The 25,984-nt window shown below is 38.8% G+C and overlaps 3 protein-coding genes, 1 long non-coding RNA gene and 2 other non-coding genes across 6 annotated transcripts; 2 read left to right on the top strand and 4 right to left on the bottom strand.

Moving 5' to 3' along the window:
* The first annotated feature begins 43 nt into the window (after positions 1-43).
* On the top strand, positions 44-7,951 carry LOC130917445 (phosphorylase b kinase gamma catalytic chain, skeletal muscle/heart isoform-like). Its single transcript, XM_057838847.1, has 10 exons — positions 44-528; positions 1,977-2,096; positions 2,806-2,984; positions 3,127-3,181; positions 3,301-3,366; positions 3,455-3,618; positions 4,242-4,332; positions 4,573-4,726; positions 4,830-4,955; positions 5,682-7,951. Exons 2-10 carry the CDS (start codon positions 2,014-2,016, stop codon positions 5,937-5,939), a joined length of 1,176 nt encoding a protein of 391 aa, XP_057694830.1. The 5' UTR covers positions 44-528; positions 1,977-2,013; the 3' UTR covers positions 5,940-7,951.
* On the bottom strand, positions 6,963-8,330 carry LOC130917450 (uncharacterized). Its single transcript, XR_009063465.1, has 3 exons — positions 8,008-8,330; positions 7,420-7,477; positions 6,963-7,134 (listed from the first exon to the last, which is right to left on the bottom strand). It is a non-coding gene; the product is annotated as an uncharacterized LOC130917450 (long non-coding RNA).
* LOC130918253 (small nucleolar RNA SNORA15) lies at positions 7,210-7,338 on the bottom strand. The gene has a single exon (XR_009063699.1). It is a non-coding gene; the product is annotated as a small nucleolar RNA SNORA15 (small nucleolar RNA).
* Positions 7,561-7,693, bottom strand: LOC130918252 (small nucleolar RNA SNORA15). The gene has a single exon (XR_009063698.1). It is a non-coding gene; the product is annotated as a small nucleolar RNA SNORA15 (small nucleolar RNA).
* psph (phosphoserine phosphatase) lies at positions 8,240-12,465 on the top strand. Its single transcript, XM_057838851.1, has 7 exons — positions 8,240-8,307; positions 8,370-8,450; positions 9,837-9,983; positions 10,057-10,191; positions 10,297-10,442; positions 11,109-11,257; positions 11,973-12,465. Exons 3-7 carry the CDS (start codon positions 9,844-9,846, stop codon positions 12,081-12,083), a joined length of 681 nt encoding a protein of 226 aa, XP_057694834.1. The 5' UTR covers positions 8,240-8,307; positions 8,370-8,450; positions 9,837-9,843; the 3' UTR covers positions 12,084-12,465.
* A 1-nt stretch (position 12,466) lies between these two features.
* On the bottom strand, positions 12,467-25,347 carry nipsnap2 (nipsnap homolog 2). The gene is made up of 10 exons (XM_057838849.1): positions 25,218-25,347; positions 24,692-24,828; positions 24,567-24,612; positions 24,096-24,190; positions 23,722-23,792; positions 23,486-23,626; positions 20,771-20,802; positions 20,260-20,354; positions 17,729-17,812; positions 12,467-13,913 (listed from the first exon to the last, which is right to left on the bottom strand). The coding sequence occupies exons 1-10, from the start codon at positions 25,307-25,309 to the stop codon at positions 13,849-13,851; spliced, it is 858 nt and encodes a 285-aa protein (XP_057694832.1). The 5' UTR covers positions 25,310-25,347; the 3' UTR covers positions 12,467-13,848.
* Positions 25,348-25,984: the final 637 nt, after the last annotated feature.

The raw sequence follows: 25,984 nt of genomic DNA on the forward strand, positions 1-25,984 counted from the left end.
CTTAAATGAACTGTCACCCGAGTCTTATTAAATAAAACACTGAGAAGGGACAGCTAACACATGCTGCCTGTTTGTCGGAAATTTTGGAACGATATGAACTGTATTTGTGTTAGTGATAGTTTCTCCACGCTACACAAGCTATTCTTACTGCACAGTCACATAGCAATGAAGTCAAACCTAACGGTGAATTAAAAATGTCCCAAGTTTGGGACAATTTTATTCTTTCAAAGAAAAACAGTCTTGTGCTCAGTTTGTAAATTGGAACACTAAATCGGTCATTTGGGGGTAATGAAGGACAGGGCCGTCTTGATGAGGTTATTTTCAGGAGCTTTGCTTTCGAAGCGGATACTGTCCGTGGCAGTGGTCGCTTTTGAAGCCACCATTTATTTTAGGCGTCTGACATTTGAGCTCCTGTCATGGCAGCGACCCGCAGAAGCTGTGGCTGTGTCCGACGTTGAACGACTTCTTCCTCTCAATATAATGGATAATCTTTGATAGGATAGGAGGGACTGAGTGAGACGAAACGCGGTGAGTGGACCGTCCTTTCTAATTAACTTTCGTTCCAAGTTGTCCAGTCAAATATCGCTTAGAACAACGCGACAACCTTCGAAAGGAGGACAAACATTTTCATCTTAAATCTTTTATTTTTCAATTAAGCTAAAGGGAGGGGACATAATTGGGGCGTTACGAGAAAATCATCCCAAATGAGTTAAAACCTAGCTAAATCCTAAATGTTTACGTCTTTGTCATGCTGTGGTCAATACAGTATGTTTAGAATATAGAAAACGTTACTGGTTAATGGCATCCTTCGCTTCGTGAAATTATAATAACAGCCTTAATGGTCTTTGCTGAGCGCAGTACATTAACAGTAGCTATTATACAGAAAATAAAATTGTTTTATATATCCCAAGACGTTCATGCAAACATTTGTTGAAATTAGGACTTGCTGGGTTACCGATAGACTGCGAGGTATGTACTTGGGGGTCAGCAACCCAAAATGTTGAAAGAGCCATATTGGACCCCAAAAAAAAAAAAAAAAAAAAGACATATGTCTGGAGCCACAAAAAATTAAAAGCCTTGTAATGAAGGCAACGCATGCAGTATGTATCTATATTTGCTATATTAGCCTACTATCAAAATGACTAAGTTGGATCCAAATACATAATGAGCCTTCATGATTAAATGTTTATTTTCCCTGCAGTGCATAGAGAATGACGCACCACGTGACGACTCTGTTGTACGATGCTGCCTCAAATTTAATTACATTATGAATGAATTAGGAGAATGTGTCATGTTTGTCCTCCTACAGAAGCCATATTAAAAGAAAAAATATATTTCTCTCCTCCATCTTTTCCCATTTTTAAACATTTCTGAAAAAGCTCCAGGGTGCCACTATAGGGCGGCTAAAGAGCCGTATGTGGCTCTAGAGCCACGGGTTTCTGACCCCTGGGTCAGGTCAACAACATACCAAGGGACAAAACTCCGCCGTGAACCGAGGATTTGTTTTAAACCCACGTGTTTGTTATCATTTAACAACTTGCTTAACGGCAAACTATTTCCCTCTCAAGTTGCAGTAATCAACTATATTCACTGATGCAGTTATCACAATAGTTATAATTTTATTCATAAATAAAATACCAAATCTCCACCATTTCAGGCAAATAGTCACGTCCTTCACCCACCTGAAAGAGCAAATTTTGTCATCATACCTTTTTTCCTTTTCTCAGTATTATACCTGCTTTGTAAGCACCTACATAGACATACATTACAATATCTGTTTACTATATTGCCGTTTTCATTTTGTTTCTGACATAAGTTATGTCGTTATCCGTCAATGATCTTTAGCCCACTAAAGGCAGATTGCCTTTAGGTTTTGGTGTCAAAGATTCATAACACCGTTTTACAAACTGCACATTCTTAAATACAAACTCTTTGAATTATGTGATGACATTTGATTCCCCCATCCTTCCCACTAGTGTGGAAGCAAAGAGCTGTTGTGTCAATCACTTCATCATGACTAAAGAGGAGGAGATCCCAGACTGGGTGGGCGCCCAGGAATTCTATGACAACTATGAGCCGAAGGAGATTCTGGGAAGGTACATGTTATAAGGCATGTAATAAACTGAGAGCAATTTAATTTTAGAGTGCGTATTATGATTCAGTGTTTTTAACCTATAAAATAATTCAAAGTAAAGTCTACCAGTGTCCCAAGAAATCTGTCTCAATGGTAATCCATACATCTCTTTAGGCATGTGAGCAGACAATGAGACCACTAATTGTCATTCCTCTCCACTTCTCGGACAGTGGCTCGCTTACATAAAGTGACATTGTTGGCCAAGCATGTGTTTATTGGGTGTTTTGGTTCTGTGTTCAAAGCAGATTTTGAGATGGAGGTTATATTTACTGTCACTTTTTTTTTAATTTAATTTTTATAAATAGATCATTTGGAAAATGAAGGAACCAAAAAATATTCATTCTTATCCCATTCTCTATTGGCTCAGTAATTGCCTTTACTATTGTTTTACAAAATATTCTAACCCAGGCCTGTTGTCCATTGATATAAGTTGAAGTACTGACTGGACTGAAGTGTATTTATAATACATTATTTTAAAGTGGAGCACTTATAGTCATATGGTTGCCTTTGACTTACTCCAGAGTTCCATCAAAAATTGATGGATGATTAATTGGTAAAATCCAAGTTTTTGCATGAAGTTACCTCAGTGTAATTTACGTATTAGTGCAATACAAATAAACATGTATGGAACAGCACATTTAAGGGTATGTCTGTCTTGTTATTACCCTCAGGGGAGTGAGCAGCGTGGTGCGTCGCTGTGTTGACAAACGGACGTCTCAGGAGTATGCTGTGAAGATTATCGATGTCACTCCCTCAGACAAAATGACCCCAGAGGAAATTGAGGAGATCAGGGACTCTACAGTGAAGGAAATTGATATCCTCAAGAAAGTCTTTGGACAGGAGAATATTAGTAAGTCTATTTTAAATGCATGTAAGACCTCATTCATGGGTTGTTGTCCTTCCAACCTACCACTGGTCTCTAATTGCAAATGCTGACATTTGCCATTCGATTTTATGTATTTGATGTATCTTGTGCTTGACACACCCTGTAGTACAGCTAAAAGATTGCTACGAATCCAACGTATTCTTCTTCCTGATTTTTGACCTGTAAGTAAGCACAAGCAAAATATAGCCACTTACTATATTATTTATACTTTACGGGGGATAATTTTCTTTCCACAATATTGATTCTTTGTTGTTTTAATAATTGTCTTTCTTTTTCAAAGGATGAAAAGGGGAGAACTTTTTGACTACCTCACGGAGAAAGTAACACTGAGTGAGAAGGAAACAAGGTCACTATGGAATTTGACTAAAAACCACCCTACTCTCATACTTTAACCAAAATAAGCCTTCATGAGTTGTTTTGTGTACCGGTTGTAGGAACATCATGCGTGCTCTGCTGGATGTGGTTCACTTTCTCCACGACCAGAACATAGTTCATCGAGATCTCAAACCTGAAAACATTCTTTTGGATGATGAGATGAACATCAAACTGACTGACTTTGGCTTCGCTGTGCAAATCCAACCGGGAGAGAAGCTTAAAGGTTAGAAGAACTCAACTCCAAACAAGATCCCACCAGAAAGCCTATTGGACAAATCAGATTCTTAGTTCCCTGTCTGCCACAGTTGGGGATACAGTACACTGTGATTTATTGTGATATTATTAGCAGGTTAGTACTCTTAAATAAAGTAATATAACAAGTTTTCAAAATGCACTAGCAGCTGTTCAAATTCAAGTATCTGATTCCACATCATTAAGTTACAAACCTTTATATGCAACAAGATATTCAAATGTATTTGCTATTGAGCGACGAGGTCAACTACTTATTTGCATGTGATGTCAGGTTAATTAATTCAGTAGAATCATCAAATCAAAGGAAATACTATTGACAGAAGACAATGATGGCGCTAGCATACATGGTATGTTATGAAATCCGAAGAAGCAAAGTGTTAAATCAGCTTGATCTGATGTCATCTCTGTCATGCCCACAGCTCCTTAACGTTAATTTTAGTGTGCAAGATTGCAGTAAACACCTGTCTATTTATGCTTAAAAAATATATATATATATACAACAAATATCAAATATTACTGCTGCACTCATTCAAAAGCGCCTTAAAACGTTATTTGGCCGTGTTACTTGAAGTTGAACTTGTTTCTGTCACGCAGAGGTGTGTGGGACTCCTGTTTATCTTGCACCCGAGATCATCCAGTGCTCCATGGACTCTGGCCACGAGGGATACGGAACTGCTGTGGATATGTGAGTCCTATTCCAAAAATCAAAACACACTACAAAACAGTAAAAATGATTACATAATACATAAGGTGCTTTTACTGATATTTCTGATGGCTGGGCTAGTGGATTTAGATGCCTTTGCTCTACTGCTCTACATCCATGCCAAGACGTTTTATTCACAAGTGCTCATGTAAGTGATATGAATGCTCCTGCAATCATGAATACATTCTGACACAGTGCCTGCTGTCTGGCTTATATGTGCAGATGGAGTGCAGGGGTGATTATGTACACTCTGTTAGCTGGTTCCCCACCCTTCTGGCACAGGAAACAGATGCTGATGCTGCGTATGATTTTAGCGGGAGATTACAGTTTTTCATCCCCTGAATGGGAGGACCGTTCCGACACAGTCAAAGATTTGGTTGGCCATTTTATTTTCGTTCTTGCTCAGTAGTTTCATCTATTTTTAAAAAATTTCCTACATGGTACTACAGTAAAACATACTCATTCGGGTTTTTTGTCAGATCTCTCGGATGCTCGTGGTGGACCCAAGACAGCGGTACACTGCCGCCGACGTGCTCAACCATCCGTTCTTCTCGCAGTATGTGGTGGATGAAGTCCGACAATTAAGTCCATACAGAAAATTCAAGGTGAGGTATTCAGAGCCTGTGTCAAAATGACTTTAAATGCCTCAAGAAGCAAACATTTAAAAAGTCCATGAACACTTTATCAAAACGAGCAGAGCCAATACAATTCCATGTAATAGTCCAGTATATTTGTGAAATTGCAGATTATTTACTGAATACTAACAGTGGGACTTCTGATACTTTTCTTTTTTCAAACTGAGCACAGTATGTGCAAAAATGTTCGGCCATTAACTTCTGAAAATTCCAGTTAATTGATCCAAAGATAATAAATTAACGTTTGAAGTTTTGTAGTAATCAACCTCTCAACAGAAACTGTAGGGAAATATTACAATACTTTATCATTTTTAGTGACAAGCGGCCACCATCCAGTCAAGGTGTCTTTAGAGCTTGTTTGAAAAGTCTAGGTCAGCCAAGACTGACATTTGACATAAAATATTTGCATGCAAAGAAACATTGTTCAATTTCAATTTAAACATGTTCCCAGACATTAGTCTCTGCCACTGATTGAGACAAGTTGAATTCAGATAATGAGTACAATAACGACCATCACACTACACTACAGTACTAATAGAGACACTGTCTGGCCACAGTGGCCAGATATATATACCCAAAAGATGATGCTAAGAACTTAAATATGTATGACATTGCATCAAAAATGCTGTTTAACATCAAACAGATTCATTCATTCAGTCTGACTCATTACATTAATGATTTTTGCTTTTCCACCAGGTCATCTGCCTCACGGTGCTAGCCACTATGCGCATCTACTGCAGCTACCGTAGAGTCAAGCCTATCACCAAGGAGGTGATCCAGAGTGACCCATATGCATTCAAGCCCCTTCGCAAGCTCATTGATGCATGTGCCTTCAAGATTTACGGTCACTGGGTCAAAAAGGGCCAAACGCAGAACAGAGCAGCACTTTTCGAGAACACGCCAAAGGCCATCCTGCTGTCTATAGTGGATGAGCCAGTCCAGAATATCTGGTAATATACAATTGGTCGCTTCGGCTGTGTTGGTGGAGTTTGTATTATAAGTGAAAATGGTGGAGCACTGAGAACATCAATAAGGTAACCAAACATACCCCCAGCAAACTAAATATGTGTTACTTCAAAGGAAATAAACTGATATAAAATTTTAGTTGGCTCGCCAAATGCAATTAAAGATAAGCAAACATTTGTAGTATCACATGTACATTTTTTATTTTTATTCTCACCATTTCTGAAGTTGCTGCTTTTGACTACCTTCACTACAGAAAAATAGCACCATCTTTTGGATTCAGGGAGACGCCGCATCATGCATTTAATGCAACTGTGTTTTTACTCGACACAATACGTATGGCAGTTTTTTTTTTTAAACTTACTTGTTAGTTAAATCTGTTCTAAAGCCCTCTAGGCGTTCACAACTGTACATCTTCAAAAGTCACTTGTTTTTTGATTTGATAACGCATGCTGTTCAATACTTTTTGTGATCTTTTAACATGGTAAAGCGCTTTCAAGTTTCAATGTAGGTTCCTGCGTCAAATGTCATTAATGTTTAAATATTAAATGTAGCTTTGGTTCATAATTAAAATTGCAGACTGCTTTTGGTTATTTCTTAATGCTCAATGTATGCCAATCCTCAATGAGAAATAAGACTAATGTATAAAAAATAATCTAATTTTTCACGTTCATAATCTTAACTCATACCACATTCATTTTTAACAAAACTTGTTTTCAAATGGTAAGATTGCCTGTTTTCCCTTTCTATACAAGTAGTTTTTAAACAAATATAATTTTGAATTTTTCCTTCAACATTGTCCTGCTTTTGGGCTCAACGGTGACGCGAGTTTGATTCATATGCCATATATTCAAGTTTGGTCAGATGTGATTGACATGGTTGTACCTGTAGTGTCCAATTAGATGTGACCAAAAGGGTACATTCCCTAATGTTTGGATGTGTGAAAAGTTGATAAACCAAAAATTTTGTATATTAATGAATTAAAAAAAAAAAAAAAACAGTGAGGAAGTCAGTGATAAACGTTATTTATTTATTTTTTTACTTATATATAGGAACGTACAATAAATATTCGTAACACCAAGACAGTTATATGTACCATATGCTTGAACAAATAAATGCCTGGATGACCTCACTACACGATCCACTCGGATTTAGGCCAGTTGACCTTAAGATCCTCTCGGAAGTCCTGTTGAAGGAGGGAAAAAAAGACATAACTACAAGTAGATAATAGTAAAAGTCAGGAAAATGTCACAAGTGTTTAATTTGTTTTCATTTCTAAAGTGCTGGGTGAAGTTAAGAAATCACTCCCGCCATCCAAAGAAATGAGGCCATGCTCTTGCATGGTGTCTGACTGTGTCCACCACAGAGTTGGAACAGAATTCAGCCATGCGGTCATTTGGTCAAGTTTGGTCCCAATATCAATAATGACTTCACGTTTCGATTCTGAAACTATTAGATTATGAATGTGTACCTCAGCCTTTGGTCCAGAAACTGAAGAGTTGATTCAGCAAGAGCTATTCCCTCATTTTCTGCGGTAAAAAGAAAAGGGAAACATGTTACTTTCTGAAATATTGAAGTGAAATGCCTTTAAAGTTTGCATGAGAATTGGTATTTATCTGTCCTCACCAGACAGCGAAATGAGCTACAACACTGCTCACTCACTGTAAAGTCAATGTGAGAAATTTCTTTCGCATGGTGTCTGACCGAGTTTACCACATCAACGGTAAATCAGAATTCGGCCATGCAGTATAACACGTGGCGTGCGCTAAGGTTCTCAGTAAAGTTGGGAAGACATGTTAAGTATACTAAATCTACATTGATAAGATTGAATACATATAAGATTTCTGGCATTATGTCCCACAGTAGCTACTATTAGTTTTCTACAGCAGGGACTTCGAAAAAAATGCTAACGAGCTAAAGCTAATTAGACCGTAATTTAAAAGTTAAAAGACGGTTAGTTGTTTATTTGCAGGAATTATGTTGCCTTCATGTATTACTCCGACGACAGCGTGACACAAATGTCAAAAGGAATCAGTTTTTCCTCACGATGCAGCTCTACCTTTTCCTGGTGTGTTCCCTCTTCTCTCCTTCTTTTAGTTTCTGGCATCACACGAACCCGAATGATCTGATGCATGGGCGGGATCATTGATATCGCACATCTAATTGGTCATCCGTTCCGACGTCCTATCAGGAGAGATTGGGCGGTTCGTCACCGGCTTTCCTCTGATTGGTGCAACTCTCCGCTTGGCTCTTCTTCTGCATTTTTTTTGCCAACCGGTGCTTCCGTTAACCGTGCACCTCTGCCAGACTTGCCAGTCCAGAAACGGCATCTCGTGCCTTCTCGTCGTAGCTATTTTCCGTAAGTACTATTGCTGAACAACGTGTGCTTTTGTACTGCTTACCTTCTCCTTGACCTACCAGTGCTTGTACCAGTCCTGTTAATTCGAATCAACGGTGTGTTTGTCAGCGGATGACAGCAGAGCGAAAACATCATTGATTGAGGTGAACATATTAGTTGATTTGATTAAATGTCAGCTTTTTCCTCGGATATGAATGATGGTTTACAGTTTTGTATTGCCTGTTATGTTGCGTTATTGTTTTTTCCTGGTTCATTTTAAGTCTGCCACACTATTATGTTGAGTGAGGGGTGACGCAACAGTGGCAGATGATGTCTACTATGGCCCCTTCATATGTTTTGTTTAAGCGGTCATTATGCAACGCGTTCTTGGCACTCACTGGCCATTGTTGTGAAACTTTTTGCTGCATCACTGGATCCAAGACATTAAATAACTTTGCTGTGCATGTGATCACCTATAGTATATTTAAAAAAGACTATTGTAAAAGTTAAATCATTGGTACAACTCATGTATGTGAGTAAAAGTACAAACTCTGAAATGTACGCGGTTTAAAAATTAAGTTTTATATACCCCCCCCCCCCCCCCCCCCACACACACACACACACACACCTATGCGCCTGTAAATTATATAAAAAAGATACAATACACATTTCCTAACTTAGCACTATGGGAAAAAACTCACTGCACACAAAATGGTTTCACTGTTTAACCCTTTTTATATGAGGCCATAGATGGGGAATATCTTCGTTTTTCTTCCCTTTATTTTTGATATTGGTGTTTCAGCTTTCTTCATATAGCATCTATCTCTGTAGTCTGCCTCATAATACTGTAGACCTCAAAGGTGTCAATCAATACCTGAAACATGGTTGATGTTCACTCTTTTTTTTTTTTTTTTTTTTTAAATCAGATGTTCACGACAAGCCTATTATGACAAATAAGTGGACCTTAAAAACGACATGGAATAAAAATAATCAGAAAAATAAATACCCTAGTACAAATTTTACAGAATTTGTATCTTCTTACTCTGCAATGCACTGGTGTTATGAAAGGGTGACGGGGTCAAAAAGTCAAAAATGTCTACACCGTTGTAAGTTTACATGTAAAAAAAACATTTGGCACTCAAATCTGGCTGTTTTTTTTGTTTGTTTGTTTTTAAATCATTTCACTGTTATTCCACCCAAAACAATGCACCAACTTTTTTTTTTTCCAGGAATTGATCATTTTTCGCTTTCTAGTGCAGCGCTTGCTACTACTTGTAGGCTGAAAAAAGTCACACGGCAATAAGAGAATAGAAAACCTATGGATAGCGTGTTGGCAGACTACAAAAATCTGCAGTCTGCAATCTCATACTGAATGTGACAATCTTTTTTTTTTTTTCGTTAGCTTTGCTCTCAGACTGACTTTCACAGGCTAATATTATCTGATCTATTTGTTATTTAAACAAAACAGAAACTCTGTGGAAAGTTTTTCTCGTATTTTTCTTTTAGTCCTCTAATATTGATGATACCGTATCCTTTATTTCTCTTCATAGCATAGCCATGTCCACAATGTCAGAGACAAAGGAACTTTTCAGACAAGCAGATGCTGTATGTTTTGATGTGGACAGCACAGTTATCAAAGAAGAAGGCATTGATGAACTAGCTAAGTTCTGTGGTGTGGGGGATGCGGTAACTGAAATGTAAGTAGCCTGATGCAAAATAATGTATTTTTGCCTGATGTTATCACTTTTTTTTCAAATTTGCACATTATAGGACACGTAGAGCCATGGGTGGCTCAATGACTTTCAAATCAGCTTTGACTGAGCGTCTCGCCATCATCAAATGTTCCAGAGAACAAGTCAATAAACTGATCACAGACCACCCTCCACAGCTCACCCCAGGTATTAGGTAAGAGCCACAACCACCATATTTTTATATTTTTTCCAAAATGGAAAGAATGAATGCAGCACGTACGTTGAAACATTGATGATGTCCCTTTGTATTTACATCCAGGGACCTTGTGGACCGTTTACATCAGCGCAACATCAAGGTGTTCCTCATCTCAGGTGGCTTTCGCTGTATTGTTGAACATGTGGCCACTCAGCTAAATATTCCTTTAGAAAATGTCTACGCCAACAGGCTCAAGTTCTACTTTAATGGTAAGTATAGTATGATCTCATCTGATTCATTTTAAGTCTGTTTTATGGGGTAATCTGGTTTGTGTGAAATTTTTTTTAAATCAGGTACCAAAAATCCAAAGGTGAAACAGGTTTGCAATCCTGCCTTCAAAATTGCTCGGTATTCTGTGAATAGAATGGCTATTAAAAGGAGGTTACGTGATTCCAAGAGTAAATCTGTTTATCTTCCCACAAAGTTGGCAAATTCTTCCTTCGCGTTTTTTCTCTTAAAGCACTCTGCCTTCCTCCCATATTATACCTGCGGATAATTTATGGCCTTAGTAGTCTACAAGGGTGAATGTGAGGGATTGTACCTGTGCCCTGGGGCACACCACCTTTTACTCAATATCAGTTGAAATAAGATCCGGGTAATGAATAACTATTACAAAAACTGAAGGCAAATACTGCGCTGCACCGATGTAAAGCAGAATCCAGGTATAATGTACACCACACAAAGCAGCCAGATGATGAAGAATAAATAAAGCAAATGAATTGGTAGCTGAACATTCTTGCAATACATTGGTTTAGAGTCTTAAGGTCCTTGTGTTCTTTATTTCCTCATTCAGTAAGGAATCAATTATTGTACTGCTCTTCTTCAATTAAATGTTCCAGTGTGATTTTAATTGAGTAAATGTGATTTTTGTCTAGGCGAGTATGCAGGATTTGATGAGAGCCAAGCAACAGCAGAGAGCGGTGGCAAAGGAAAAGTCATCAGCATGCTGAAGGAAAAGTACGGCTTCAAGACAGTTGTAATGATTGGAGATGGAGCCACTGATCTGGAGGCCTGTCCTCCAGCTGTAAGTTCTTATGTTAATACCCCCAGGGTTCATTTAAAGGGCCGTTTATGCAGAGCCGCTGCGACAGCAAGCTGCAGCAATTGTGTTGCAGATTGGCTTCGCATTTTGAAGGTGACAGTGAATCCTGAGAGCAAAGACGCAAGCTTTTGATTACTACCTACAATTCGTGCAAGAATAAACAATTGAATGTGTCCTTTCTGGATATTTGTGAAGTTAGTGAATCCCAGTCAACGTTACATTAATATTTTGTTTTGTAGTCCTGTAACGCAAAGTACTAGTTACTAGTAATTACTAATTAACTAGTAATTCTAATTTTCCGTCAATCTAAACTGAAAACCGCCAGGCTATCATTACCACTTCACTGCTATAATTATTGAAAAACAATGTTAGTTGTCTCCACCCACATTCTGAGCTGAGGAGGATGTCGTCAAGGAAGTGCGTGTATTGGCTGTCGTGTTCTAAACTTGCACTGCCCCAACTGCATGGCATGAATACTACATTGCCTAATGAATGAATTCACAGGAGCTTGCAGTGTTGTTCGGGGATTGAAATCAGACTCCGGTCGTGTGCTCGCAAATCTGTACTGCCTTGATTTTTGTTGATTTGGTCGTAGCGTCTCTGTGTAAACAGGCCCTAAACTTCAAAGCTTGAATGTATTCAACTTCACTGTAATGAAAATCAATGTTGATTGGCCAATTTGTTCTATCCTCTTCAGAGCGCCTTCATCGGATTTGGTGGCAATGTCGTGAGGCCTCAGGTTAAAGAGTTGAGTACGTGGTATGTTACAAGTTTTGGAGAGTTGCTGAAAGAAATGGAAAAGATTTGAAGATCCTAGAAAGAATACTTTTTTTAAAAAAAACTTTATCAGTGTTATTTGCACCAAAATGTATGTATCTAATGGTTTTATCCATTGTGCATACTCCAATTATGTCAACAGATTTTGAATCAGTGACCATTTACTTGAGTCCGACCAATTTTACCTTCATGTGGTTTTTACAATCTTGATATTCTATACTAGAAGATGTAAGACATCCACTGCCTGTGTGAAGGTTCAAAATGTTATTTTTGTGTTTTAGGCACTTTTTTTTCTTCTAAGACAACTCCAACACAATGGGAAGTGCAATGTGAAAAAAACCAAGATTTTAATTATGTAAGACTGCAGCTAAATGTGTTATAATGATAAAGATTAAAAACAAACAGGCTATAAACTTGGTTTCTTGAATTTCTTTAATTCTGTTGTTATTGCCTGAGCACGACAAAAGACATGATTTTTTTTTTTTGGAGGATAAAATCCGAATATAGAGGTGTGACTGCTCATGTGTGTATCGTTTAATCCCCTGAAAATATCTTACATATATAATTTAAAAGCAAGGCATGCTTTGTTCACACAAAAGCAAAAAAAAAAAATGAAAAGGTCACATTTACAAACACGTCTAGGAAACTTCATAACAGGATTGTATTGTTTTTAAAAAAAAGGATCTCGGGAAAACAAGATGCATTTCAGTCAAAAAAAAACGTGTAAAAAAACGTTGATACTGTTAACTTTGCGACTCAAAGTTTTGATGATCATGTTATCCCAGCTAACATTTAAACAGTTAACAATCAAGGTTACACTGAATAAATAAAAGCCCCCTGTTGCACAATATAGTGAGCTCCAGCAGTTATATGATCAAGAATATTAACATGTACATGCCATACAGCTGCTTTTTAATATTTCAAGCCACTTTGGTAAATTCTCAGCTTCTTTATCAATGATTAGCTGACATGTGGCAAGAGAAAATGTTGAAATTAATGACCAGCCAGTGACATATGGCGGTGGAGTAACAAGGACCGACGAATATGTCAAAGCAAAAATGTCGACTTGCCCCCCCCCCCCAAAATAAAATAAAATATATATAATATTTGTTTGGACATAATGTTTGCGTTGACACTTTTGTAGTTTGTGTCCATGTACTGTAGATGACCAGTAATTTAAATATTACCAAGCATCACTGAGATAGTCTTTCCAACTATTAGCTCCCATTTTATCTAACTGGGATTTGTGTTATGTTAATTTAGATGCTGTACTGGGTATGCGGTCATCCGGTGATTGAATTGAAACATTTGCACTCCAAATATTTCAACACCCATTGTTAATTAAATTTGTCACCAATAAGCTAAAGGGGAAACAAAATAAATAGTGCAGCACATTTTAAACTTGCCGACTACTGAAAGTTTTGTGCATTTAGCAGATGAATTTTACAATGGGGGTTGAATAATTTTGAGTGCAACTGCAACTACCACAACACACACAATTTTTAGTTAGGACATCAACACAAAAAGGAAAATGGTAAATGTTGTAATAACTTTTTTTTTTTTTTTTTTTTTTAACGTTTACCCCATGCTATGCCACCTGTAACCATCAAAATATGTAAATGTATTCATTTTGATATCAATCTTTCATCAAATTAAACAGTCCAGAAAAAAACAAAAATGATGAAAGAAACGGGTCATATAGTTTGGCAGCATTGAAACTGTTGGAAGTAATTCTCTGTTTACTTAATCGGAACGGTCCCAATTGATGCTCAGTCCTGTGAGAGGCTCTTGTCTTTTCATTTTAGTGGCGATGCCTTGGTGGGGATCATAATCCGGGAATCCATATGCTGAATAAGAGGGACTGTGGAAACCGTGCAAACAACACAAGTTTTAGAAATACTGCACTTTCAGTTCAACTCAAAAGTTTTCACACAGGGTTGTTGCACCCTTTTAAAAGTCAAATTTAGTGCTTAAACATTTTCAAGACCTTAAAAATATAATTTAAGACCAAAATGTTGCAACAATTTCTGATGGAGAAAAAAACAAATTTCATTTCACTGTAACTGACGTTTTTCTCCTCTCATGTTCGACTTGATGGCTCTGACCCCCATTGTTCCTAATGAAAAAGTCTTATTCAGACTTTGCACTAGGGTTGGGAACCTCACGATACGATATGATTTGCTCACAATTTGGCAGTACAACAATTAGCGATACATGGGTCAGGAAATCATTCTAGGATATTCTACAAAACAACTAATAAACAGCAAAACAAGCTATTTTCATTTTTCTGCTGTGAATTGGAATGAGTTTATCACGGGTAGACATCCAATCAGTTTGAAATGTGAGGGTGGCAGCGAATGATTCGCTGGCATCCCTCCCGCTTCAAATGAATTGGACGTCTTCGGCCATCGGTGTCAGCCACTGTCAGGAAACGAGTTCATTTTGGGGCAGTTCACGTCAATTCCTGGTGATTTTCGATTACTTCCTTTTGCTTTGGGGCAATTACGGGTCACTTCCTGTTGATTTTTGGGTTACTGACCAATTAAACTTATGTTGGTCTCAACAGGGAGCAGCTGGATTCAGTCATGTTTAGGGCTGCAGCTATCGATTATTTTAGTAGTCGATTACTCGATGAACCATTAGTTCAAATAATCGAGTAATCAGATAAGGAACAATAAAAATCAAATTACCTGACCTGAGCTGAGCCTCAAACGGTGTAAAAAATAAATGAGGATTTATGTACAACAAAAGAACAATTGGCTAACTTACATTGCAAAAGTCCGCTAGTTTAAACGCTATAAAATGCTAACTTTTTTACAATGCTCTGAACAAATGGTTCAGACACATATTCCAACAAAAACAGGCGAAATATATTCATTCATTCATTCATTCGTTTTCCAAACCGCTTTTCCTCACGAGGGTCGCGGAGGTGCTGCTGGAGCCTATCCCAGCTAACTACAGGCAGACAAATGGACAAATGAAATCATGCTTTTACCCTAACAGTTTTGTAAGGAGCTTTGAAGTAATTGAATTGGCATGATTTACTTGAGTGTTGTTGTGCAGTCGTGTGGCTGTAGGCTAAATATACCTATAATGATTAATGAATGCATTAAAAAAAAACATGAGCTCAAACAAAAACTTAACAGGGAGCACCTGGATTCAGCCATGTGAAATGAGGCAGACTAGAAGCCAGTGTATCCACCCAACTCAATAAAAATAAATGCAAACACTTTCAATATAAACCATTAAAGCGCCACTTAATTTAAACGAATACTCGAAGCAGCAAAATTTGAATCTTTTTCTAATCGAATACTCAAGTTAATCGATTAATCATTGCAGCACTAGTCATGTTTAAAGTGCCTGTGACACGAAAAAGCATGTTTATTTCATAATACACGCGGTATTTTATGCTCCTGAATGATATGGACCGCTTGGATGTGTGTGGAAGCGATCGCTATATTTATTTAGTTTTTTGAATCCCGCGCCAGGAAAATGAGTGACTTCCGGCTTCGGTCTTGCATTAAGGAGGAGGGCGCTGTGACGTGTACGGTAGAAGACGTCCTCTTCACGCTACAGTGTACTGTTGTGTATGAGGACGAAGGATTCAGCTGATTTTGCGGATTAATACGTTTATTTTTCGCATCACGCCAGCCAAACGGCTGCAGAAAAATCATTCTGTGTGAGGGAGAGGCGTATGCGCCTTTTTGGAGTTTCAAAAGGTTCCCATTCACCGTGGACATTTACTGTGGGACCATTGGACTTACGAGGAAGTGAGTAAACATCTTGTTTTGTATTATGTCAAATACGAATACAGCGACTACAAAGTAAACACTACAAACTTCCTTTAAATGAAGGACTACTTACGTTTGATCATTGATAGGCATGTAAAAAGCTCTCCTAATCCATTAGCAGCAGCACATTAGCTGCGTTAGCCACCCTCCTCCGGGGAACGAACTGTAAATTGCTCTCCGCTGGGCGGTTTGCCGATCCGCTAAGACATTCGACAACCGGGTCGTCATGTCAAATAATCCAGGATAGCTATGTGTGATTTTCCGCTTTGAAGACTTTGAAACATCACTCGGTTCGGGTTAGCATGTCGGCTAGCTGTCACGCCTTCTGGTTTGTTTACATTCTCCGAAGCCGGGGAAGGGAAATGACATATGTCCGATTTAGGTGTCATAAAATATCGTTCGGGAGGTGCGACAGTAAAGGTGAAGTCGACAGTTTTGACCATTATGGAGTAATTTTGCCATGTCGTCCTGAATAAATGCATTTTTATTATTTCATATTCCATTCAGCACAAGACTGTTATTTGTCATTTATTTAGCAATTGGGGAAAATACTTGGATAAAAAGAGTATCCTGTAAAAATATTCAAGTAAAGAGACAGAAACAATGACATTTTGCCGCTCTCTTCGTCGCGTTTTCCTCGTTGTGAATAGTTCCCCCTCAACGGGCTGACTGGTCCTTCTCAAGCCATTTATATAGCTATTGGGGAAAAATACTTGGGTAAAAAGAATATCCTGTAAAAATATTGGAGTAGAGAGACTGAAACAATGACATTTTGCGGCTTTCTTCGTCACGTTTTCCTTGTTCTGAATAATTTCCCCTCAATGGGCTGAATAGTAAAATCGATGAGCCAAGTCTACCGCTGACGTCATCCACCTGTTGGGGACGCTAAAGCCCTATAATGGTAGACGTGGCTAACCGGCAGATTAAAAGAGTAATTTCTCGTCATCTGTGCTTTGCTAAATTGTTGTATATAGTCGAATCGTCTCAAAATATTATTCTAATTCACATAATAATGACATTTTAGACTCTTTTTTTTCTCGTGTCATATGCTCTTTAAGGAGTTATGTCATATTTATTGTTGCCACAAGAGGGCACTGTATCAATAACACTAAATGCAAACACTTTCAAAAAAACAACAACATTACAACGCCACTCAAATGAATACTCGAAGCAGCAGCATTTAATTCAAAGCTTTTTTTCCTAATCAAATTACTTGAGTTAATTGTTGACAATGATTGCAGCACTAATCATCCCTTTCAATATATTGTCACATCCCTACTTTGCACCGGGCCGTTATTTTCACCTAGGGCAATTTCACCATGGGGACAACTGAAGTCGCTGACATACGCCGAAATTGTGGACAACGTACCATAGAACATATATACAGTATTAATCCCAAACTCTTGTATTTAGTGCATGGCCATTAATAAAACAAATACACATCATTAGAAGTTTTACGGCAGACTACAGTGATTTCCCTGGCATTAAACGCATTGTCTAGAAATTTAATACCTACTTTCAATTTTCCATTAAATGTAAGACCTTGATTGTCCGGATTTTAAATTTCAGACATTTTAAGGACCCACAGGAACCCTGTTCACACTGACTTCTGTTATATTGTAGGCACATCTAAATTTAGCAAGACCTTACAAGCATTTGTAGAAAGAGTGTGCAATAGGGGCTTTTAACAAAAGCTATTTTAATTTTTTTCCCTTTGGTTAGAGAAAGTGACAATAGTAAAATTCAAATTCATTCCCCTTTGATTATTTTCTTTTTAGCCGTGATTCCAATCAAGCTTTGAAACATTTTTGTTAAAGTTTTTAAAAAAGGAATCAATGAACTTGATTATTGTCCAGCTTTCATTTTTAAGAGTTTCTTCGCCCACCTGTATAATAGACCACCTCGTCCCAGCCTTCCTGCTGCCATGCACCATTCCTTATGTCTTCTCTGGATTGAAGGTCTTTGTAGGCTGCAAGAACAAAATCTCTTACACCTCTAGCCTCAATTCAATAACAAATCTGTTGCCACCTGACAAAGTCTAACAGGTGCCACTTAATCCCCACTAAATTTGCACATCATAGGAGTAAGACTAGAGCAGGGGTGCCCATTATGTTGATCACAACACTAGTGTGGGTAGCTTGCGGCATTTAAAAAAAATATATGTATATATACACTCACCGGCCACTTTATTAGGTACACCTGTCCAACTGCTCGTTAACACTTAATTTCTAATCAGCCAATCACATGGCGGCAACACAGTGCATTTAGGCATGTAGACATGGTTTAAGACAATCTCCTGCAGTTCAAACCGAGCATCAGTATGGGGAAGAAAGGTGATTTCAGTGACTTTGAACGTGGCATGGTTGTTGGTGCCAGAAGGGCTGGTCTGAGTGTTTCAGAAACTGCTGATCTACTGGGATTTTCATGCACAACCATCTCTAGGGTTTACAGAGAATGGTCCGAAAAAGAAAAAATATCCAGTGAGCGGCAGTTCTGTGGGCGGAAATGCCTTGTTGATGCCAGAGGTCAGAGGAGAATGGCCAGACTGGTTCAAGCTGATAGAAAGGCAACAGTGACTCAAATAAATCAAATCAAATCAAATTTATTTATATAGCCCTTTACAAAACCCGAAAGGTCCCCAAAGTGCTTTACAACAAAGACAAACATGGCACATAGTAAATAAAAGGCAGGAAAGTATTATACAATGACATTAGGAAGAAAAGAAAAGAAAAAAAAGAAACGAAACATCACATCACGATTAGTCAGACAGCAAACAAAACAATAAAACAGATAAAATCCGAAAACATTAAAAACCCTAAGGAAATAAAACCAGGCTAAACTAATCTTGGGGAAAGGCGAGTCTAAAAAGGTGTGTCTTTAAACGAGATTTAAAAAGGCCCAAATTTGTAGTGGTGCGGATCTCCGGGGGAAGACTATTCCATAACCTGGGTGCAGCAACCGCAAAAGATCGGTCTCCCCACTGTTTGAGTTTGGACCTTGGGACTTGCAAATGAAGTTGGCCGGTAGAGCGAAGAGTCCTGCCAGAGTTACGGATGGTTAAAATTTCTGATAAGTAAGAAGGAGCCTGGCCATTAATAGAATTAAAAACAAACAGTAAAAGTTTAAAATCAATTCTAAAATGGACTGGAAGCCAGTGGAGCGATGATAGCACGGGGGTAATATGTTCACGTCTAGGTGTATCTGTTAAAAATCGAGCAGCAGCATTTTGAACAAGTTGGAGACGAGAAACTGAGGACTTGGGAAGACCAACATAAAGTGCGTTGCAGTAATCCAGCCTCGAGCTTATAAAAGCGTGACAGCGTTGAAATAACCACCCGTTACAACCAAGGTAGGCAGAAGAGCATCTCTGAACACACAGTGCATCAAACTTTGAGGCAGATGGGCTACAGCAGCAGAAGACCACGCCGGGTGCCACTCCTTTCAGCTAAGAACAGGAAACTGAGGCTACAATTTGCACAAGCTCATCGAAATTGGACAATAGAAGATTGGAAAAACGTTGCCTGGTCTGATGAGTCGCAATTTCTGCTACGACATTTGCATGGTAGGGTCAGAATTTGGCGTCAACAACATGAAAGCATGGATCCATCCTGCCTTGTATCAACGGTTCAGGCTGGTGGTGGCGGTGTAATGGTGTGGGAAATATTTTCTTGGCACTCTTTGGGCCCCCTGGTACCAATTGAGCATCGTTGGAACGCCACTGCCTACCTGAGTATTGTTGCTGACCATGTCCATCCCTTTATGACCACAATGTACCCAACTTCTGATGGCTACTTTCAGCAGGATAATGCGCCATGTCATAAAGCTGGAATCATCTCAGACTGGTTTCTTAAACATGACAATGAATTCACTGTACTCAAATGGCCTCCACAGTCACCAGATCTCATCCAATAGAGCATCTTTGGGAAGTGGTGGAACGGGAGATTCGCATCATGGATGTGCAGCCGACAAATCTGCACCAAATGTGTGATGCCATCATGTCAATATGGACCAAACTCTCTGAGGAATGCTTCCAGCATCTTGTTGAATCTATGCCACGAAGAACTGAGGCAGTTCTGAAGGCAAAAGGGGGTCCAACCCGTTACTAGCATGGTGTACCTAACAAAGTGGCCGGTGATTTTTTTTTTTTTTTTGTGTGTGTGTGTAAAGTTAATGATGTTTTATGAGCAACATATGAGGTTATGCACCAGCCCCCATTACACCTCACTGTTAAGGTAGATTGCGGGAGGTTGTCTATTTGAAAAGTAAAACCTGAGCAAAAAAACAATGCGCACCCCTGCACTAGAGTATTGTATTTATTATTTAGTAAAATATGATGGCTGGCTTTACAACAACACTGAGGTTTAATAAGAATTTTGTGCCTTTTTTAAAATTTTGCTGTCATTTTTTTCTTTTTACCCCAGAGATGATGAACCATATAAAGGTTGCCGATCTGTGAGAAAAATCCTCCAACAGCTTCACTGTTTTGCTGGCGGATTCCAATAGCTCTTGCCCTGCCAAAGACAACAAAGCAATCATTTATAATGTGATTTAGGGCAAAAAAAATACATGCAATCAGGTCAATGTACGTAGAGGAAGACTAATCTGATGTTTAATCCAAAAAAGAACAAACCTTACGTCATTACAGTTACAGATTAGATATACAAACTGACCTGACAGTGTGATCGCAGACAATGTTAGAGATGATGGCACACATTGTTCAAGTATACTCAATAGCATAAAAGCACACAATTACAAAAAAAAAAAAATCTAATTTTAATCATAATGAACGGCATTGCGTGGTGTGATAAATGTCTTGTTGGCTATAGTGATGTAACTTCATTAGTTTTATCATTTAACAGGACAATTATGTGCGGGGTGTTCTTAAGAACGGTATGTTTCTTAAGTGCATTAATTCATGCTGTCTTACCAATAATTGCCCCATTCGATCATTGTCCCCGGCTGGAGGAGAAAAAAACCCAATGGGATTAGTAATCGTAATCATTTTACCGCCCCAAACATGCCTCTTACCAGGTTTATCTAGTATAAACATCAGTGAGACATCACTCTTAAAGTATACTAAAAGCAGGGGTGAAAGTGGGCCAGAACGGTAAGGAACGCAGTTCCGGTATAAGATTCAGGGCAGGAATGCTGTTCCGGTACATGGTGCTTTGATTCCGAAATTCAGACAGCAACGGTCAAAACGCTATGTTTAATGAAAAAAAAAAAGCTAAGCTGCCACACATGCATTTCATCTCCAAGAAGAAAGCAATCTACTAACATCAGATTTACATACACAAGTGTTAACAACAAGCATAATAAATTGCTTGTGTAGTGTGTAATATTATCATTTATTTTATTCCACGGACGGCATGGTTTCCCCAGCTGCTGCAGTTATCGGAGTCTGATGATGAAGAGTCACGTCAACGTGCGAATGCACTCGGCAAAGCAAAACGCCTGAACTCATTTATCTGTTCAATTGGCTGACATACTGACATGTGATCAGCAGAGATAGTTAGCTTTTATTGGTTTAAATTTGCATGTTTCTGGAAAGGCAAAAAAAAAAAAAAAAAAAGGTTGAATTGACGCAACAAAAAAAGGGCAATGCAACATAAAATGGATCAAATCTTTAAGCAACGAAAGAGTTGAGGAGGCTTATTTATCATATTTAGTTTTATTTGCTCTGATGGGGAGGTTCAGAACATCTTAGCTGTCAATGTGAACTTTGGACTTATATTAGTTCATACAGTGGGGCAAATAAGTATTTAGTCAACCACCAATTGTGCAAGTTCTCCTACATGAAAAGATTAGAGAGGCCTGTAATTGTCAACATGGGTAAACCTCTACCATGAGAGACAGAATGTGGGGAAAAAACAGAAAATCACCGTTTGATTTTTAAAGAATTTATTTCCAAATTAGAGTGGAAAATAAGTATTTGATCACCTACAAACAAGCAAGATTTCTGACTGTCAAAGAGGTCTAACTTCTTCTAACGAAGCTCCACTCGTTACATTTATTAATGGCACCTGTTTAACTCATTATCGGTATAAAAGACACCTATCCAGCACTTCAGTCAGTCACACTCCAAACTCCAATATGGCCAAGACCAAAGAGCTGTCGAAGGACACCAGAGACAAAATTGTAGACCTGCACTTGGCTGGGAAGACTGAATCTGCAATAGGTAAAACGATTGGTGTAAAGAAGTCAACTGTGGGAGCAATTATTAGAAAATGGAAAACATACAAGACCACTGATAATCTCCCTCGATCTGGGGCTCCATGCAAGATCTCGCCCCGTGGCGTCAAAATGATAACAAGAACGGTGAGCAAAAATCCCAGAAACACACGGGGGGACCTAGTGAATGACCTACAGAGAGCTGGGACCACAGTAACAAAGGCTACTATCAGTAACACAATGTGCAGCCAGGGACTCAGATCCTTCACTGCCAGACGTGTCCCCCTGCCTAAGAAAGTACACGTCCAGGCCCGTCTGCGGTTTGCTAGAGAGCATTTGGATGATCCAGAAGAGGACTGGGAGAATGTGTTATGGTCAGATGAAACAAATAGAGCTTTTTGGTAGAAACACAGGTTCTCGTGTTTGTAGGAGAAAGAATACTGAATTGCATCCGAAGAACACCATACCCACTGTGAAGCATGGGGGTGGAAACATCATGCTTTGGGGCTGTTTTCTGCAAAGGGACCAGGACGAAAGATCTGTGTAAAGGAATGAATGAATCGGGCCATGTATCGAGAGATTTTGAGTGAAAATCTCCATCCATCAGCAAGGGCATTGAAGATGAGACGTGGCTGGGTCTTTCAGCATGACAATGATCCCAAACAAACAGCCAGGGCAACAAAGTAGCTTCGTAAGAAGCATTTCAAGGTCCTGGAGTAGCCTAGCCAGTCTCCAGATCTCAACCCCATAGAAAATCTGTGGAGGGAGTTGAAAGTCTGTGTTGCCCAACGACAGACCCAAAACATCACTGCTCTAGAGGAGATCTGCATGGAGGAATGGGCCAAAATACCAGCAACAGTGCGTGAAAAGATTGTGAAGAGTTACAGAAAACGTTTGGCTTCCGTTATTGCCAACAAAAGGTACATAAGAGTAATAAGTATTGAGATGAACTTTTCGTGGTTGACTAAATACTTATTTGCCCCACTGTATGTGTTATAGAAATAACTGTGCTAAAACAGTTTTCTTTGCATTTCAGTAGTTAAGAAGTTTGCCCCCCCCCCCCCCCCCAGTAAATAGCCACTTTCACCCCGACTAAAAGGCTTATAATTAATGTCAGCCGCTATACACTGTACGATTGTACACATTTACTTTTTAATGCAATACAGAATAGGTACAATTGAATCATTCAATAAGTGGTTAACTGAACTCATGATGGCCATTAATGGCTAAGGACGGTTGTCTTTATCATGTGGTGGTAATAAAAGATGTCACGCAAAGTAACTACAATGCTATCAAAGTAATAACCATTTCATGTCACACATTCCTAAGACATGGAAAATGTATTTTTTGATCAATAGGTCTTTTGCTTGCAATCCTAAAATCTGTATGGGAGCAAGAAATCACAATTTCCAAGTTATGGGTAGATTCTGGATGTAAAACTACAAACAAAAAAATGAGCTTGAGTACTCACCCTCAGTTGGTAGGATCTGAGTTCATAGATGTTAGGTCCCTCTCTGGGTACTGGTTCGTTCCAGAAACTGAACTCCAGTAGAAGCTGGTTCCTGCGAGACAACAGCATCTTACCACGCTCCTTCCTGTACTCTGTAAACTCCTGCAGTTGGGACAAAAAATGGATGAGTACTGATTTCAATTTGGCTACGACACAGTAGGGACGACAAACAGAATGGGTAAAAAGGTTCTGCTGACCTTGTTCTGACGTAGCTTGTTCATCACCTCTGTTAGGGCTGGGTAACCACCTCTGTAACGCCACAGGTGAACTGGGCAAAAAAACAAAACCTTACAAACACAAAATTATAAATATTTGCAATCTACATGGCAATATACTGTACATGGCAGTATTCTCCTGGAAAGGATGTACAGTGTACTGTACATCCAAAAAGTGAATACCTTCTGCCCTCTAGTAAGAATATTTAACTGTTCTTACATTTTTGTAGTCAATAAAAATGGACCTTTTTTTCCTCATAGCACACCTGATAATTTCCCGTTACACTAATGCACCACAATGAAATACCAATACATATGTTTTGTTGATTTAGCCGTGATGACATAAGCAATCCTACCAGCCTGGTCTTGTTCTCCGTACCAGGTATTCCAGGTGCCCACCAGCTCACAGGGGTAGTACTTATCAGCATGGATGGAGGGCAAGACATCCTCGCTGTGACAATTAAAAAAAAAAAATCATACAACAAAGTATAACAAATACTACGCTGTTTTATAAAGAATAAAATGACAAATATAGCTCCAAAATCTCAATACAGTAATTCTGTCACATGGTACGTGATGTCTACGGTTGGAGAACTTAAATAGAAGCCAACTATAAGTACTTTGCATGTAGACATCCGAAGTATGCACAGATGACTTGCAGCCTAGCAGCTCCTTAAACACCTTACAGGAATAGACTGCACTGGTTTATTTTTATTAGCTGCACAACGCTGGGCTCAAAGGTCCTGGAAGTCCTGGTGTTGCATTTGTAGCTACGGTAATGCTGATGAAAAAATATCTGGGAATCAACCATACAAAATAGGACTTACCATAATTTGTTGTATGCTTCAAGGCATTCTGGCTTTACATTATGGACTAAAAACAAATAGATGCCAAGTTCAACATTTATGACAACTTCATAATGTCCATTATCAGAAATGGGCAATGTACTTACACTGAATTTTGTAGAGGTTACTTTCTTCATTTTTGGTCAGTAGAGTTGAGTGTGCATCTTTCCTGGGGTCAACTTTCCTGACAAAGAGTGATTTGAACCAGCTGTCTTGTCTGGTGATGGTGGACGTGGAAAAGCCTCTGAAAAATAAGGATTAGTTATAAGGGAGTAGATGCTTGAAAACATTTCCATTTGCATCAGAGGTTAGGGTGGCAGCATCCATTGTTTTATGACATTTTTCAAGTACCAAATTGACCTTGAACATCTGACAAACCCGACGAACAATTCAAGAAGTGCGTTTCTATTAAATCAGTAAGTGCACAATGTTATTGTTCAAATCGTAGAATAAGGATTTGAAGGTACGAGTGTTTTATACAGTATAGTTCAAACGGACCGCCACTCTACATTGCTTAGCACGTCGGCAGCTAGCTTGTCCTGCCACTACATCGTCTTGACCTCCACGCTAACACATAAATAACAGCCTACGCCAAATAGAAAAACGCTTAATGCATCTTGCTGGCTAGCTGACCTGGTCCAAACGAGAAGCTGCCCGGCTGACTGGGCTCCGTTTTTAGCCCGAGCCAAGCCGGTGCTCACTCTCTGAAGGACTCCTGTCGCCATCTTCCTAACGGGCTCGAGGCGCTGTTCACACTGTTGACCGTTAGGTGGCGATAGAGTCGTGCTGAGCGCGTGGTCGCGTGGAGGCAGGGCGTGACGTACAGTTACGTCACTATTTTTGGGTCAACTAAAAAATATAAACTCATCAGAAGTTGGGTGTTTTAAAAAATGCAACCCTGTTACTACAAGATTTTAATTTTGGTCGTTTTGAAGAAGAAAAAAAAAAAGATACCCAGCTAAGAGGCTCAGCAAAAACTACCGTCATCACGGGAAGAAGTCATATCCTCAAATCAAGTCTCTCAAATCAATGCAACCGTGGTAGGCTAATCATTACTTTGAGATTTTTTAATGGTTTGTGCTTGACCAGATAGCACGGTTGCCACACCTGTAACATTATATATTTTTTGCAACCATTAACTGTAGTTAAACTTATACTTGAATTGCGTTCATGTTCAAAAATGTGTAATTTATTTAATTGCAAATGATTTATTTTGCAACATTTTCAAACATCTTTTTGCCTATGGATCAAGAACAAATAATGGAAAATAAATTTCAGTCTGTGCCTTGCTCAAGTGCACGTTAACAGTCGTCAAAAAGATCACTGTAGCAACTAGTTAACATTTTAAAGTCTTTCACCACAGAATTTCCCACACCTGTTTATCCTCCCACATAAAAACA

This window comes from Corythoichthys intestinalis, chromosome 6 (assembly GCF_030265065.1).
Source record: "Corythoichthys intestinalis isolate RoL2023-P3 chromosome 6, ASM3026506v1, whole genome shotgun sequence".
Classification (NCBI taxonomy): Eukaryota; Metazoa; Chordata; class Actinopteri; order Syngnathiformes; family Syngnathidae; genus Corythoichthys; species Corythoichthys intestinalis.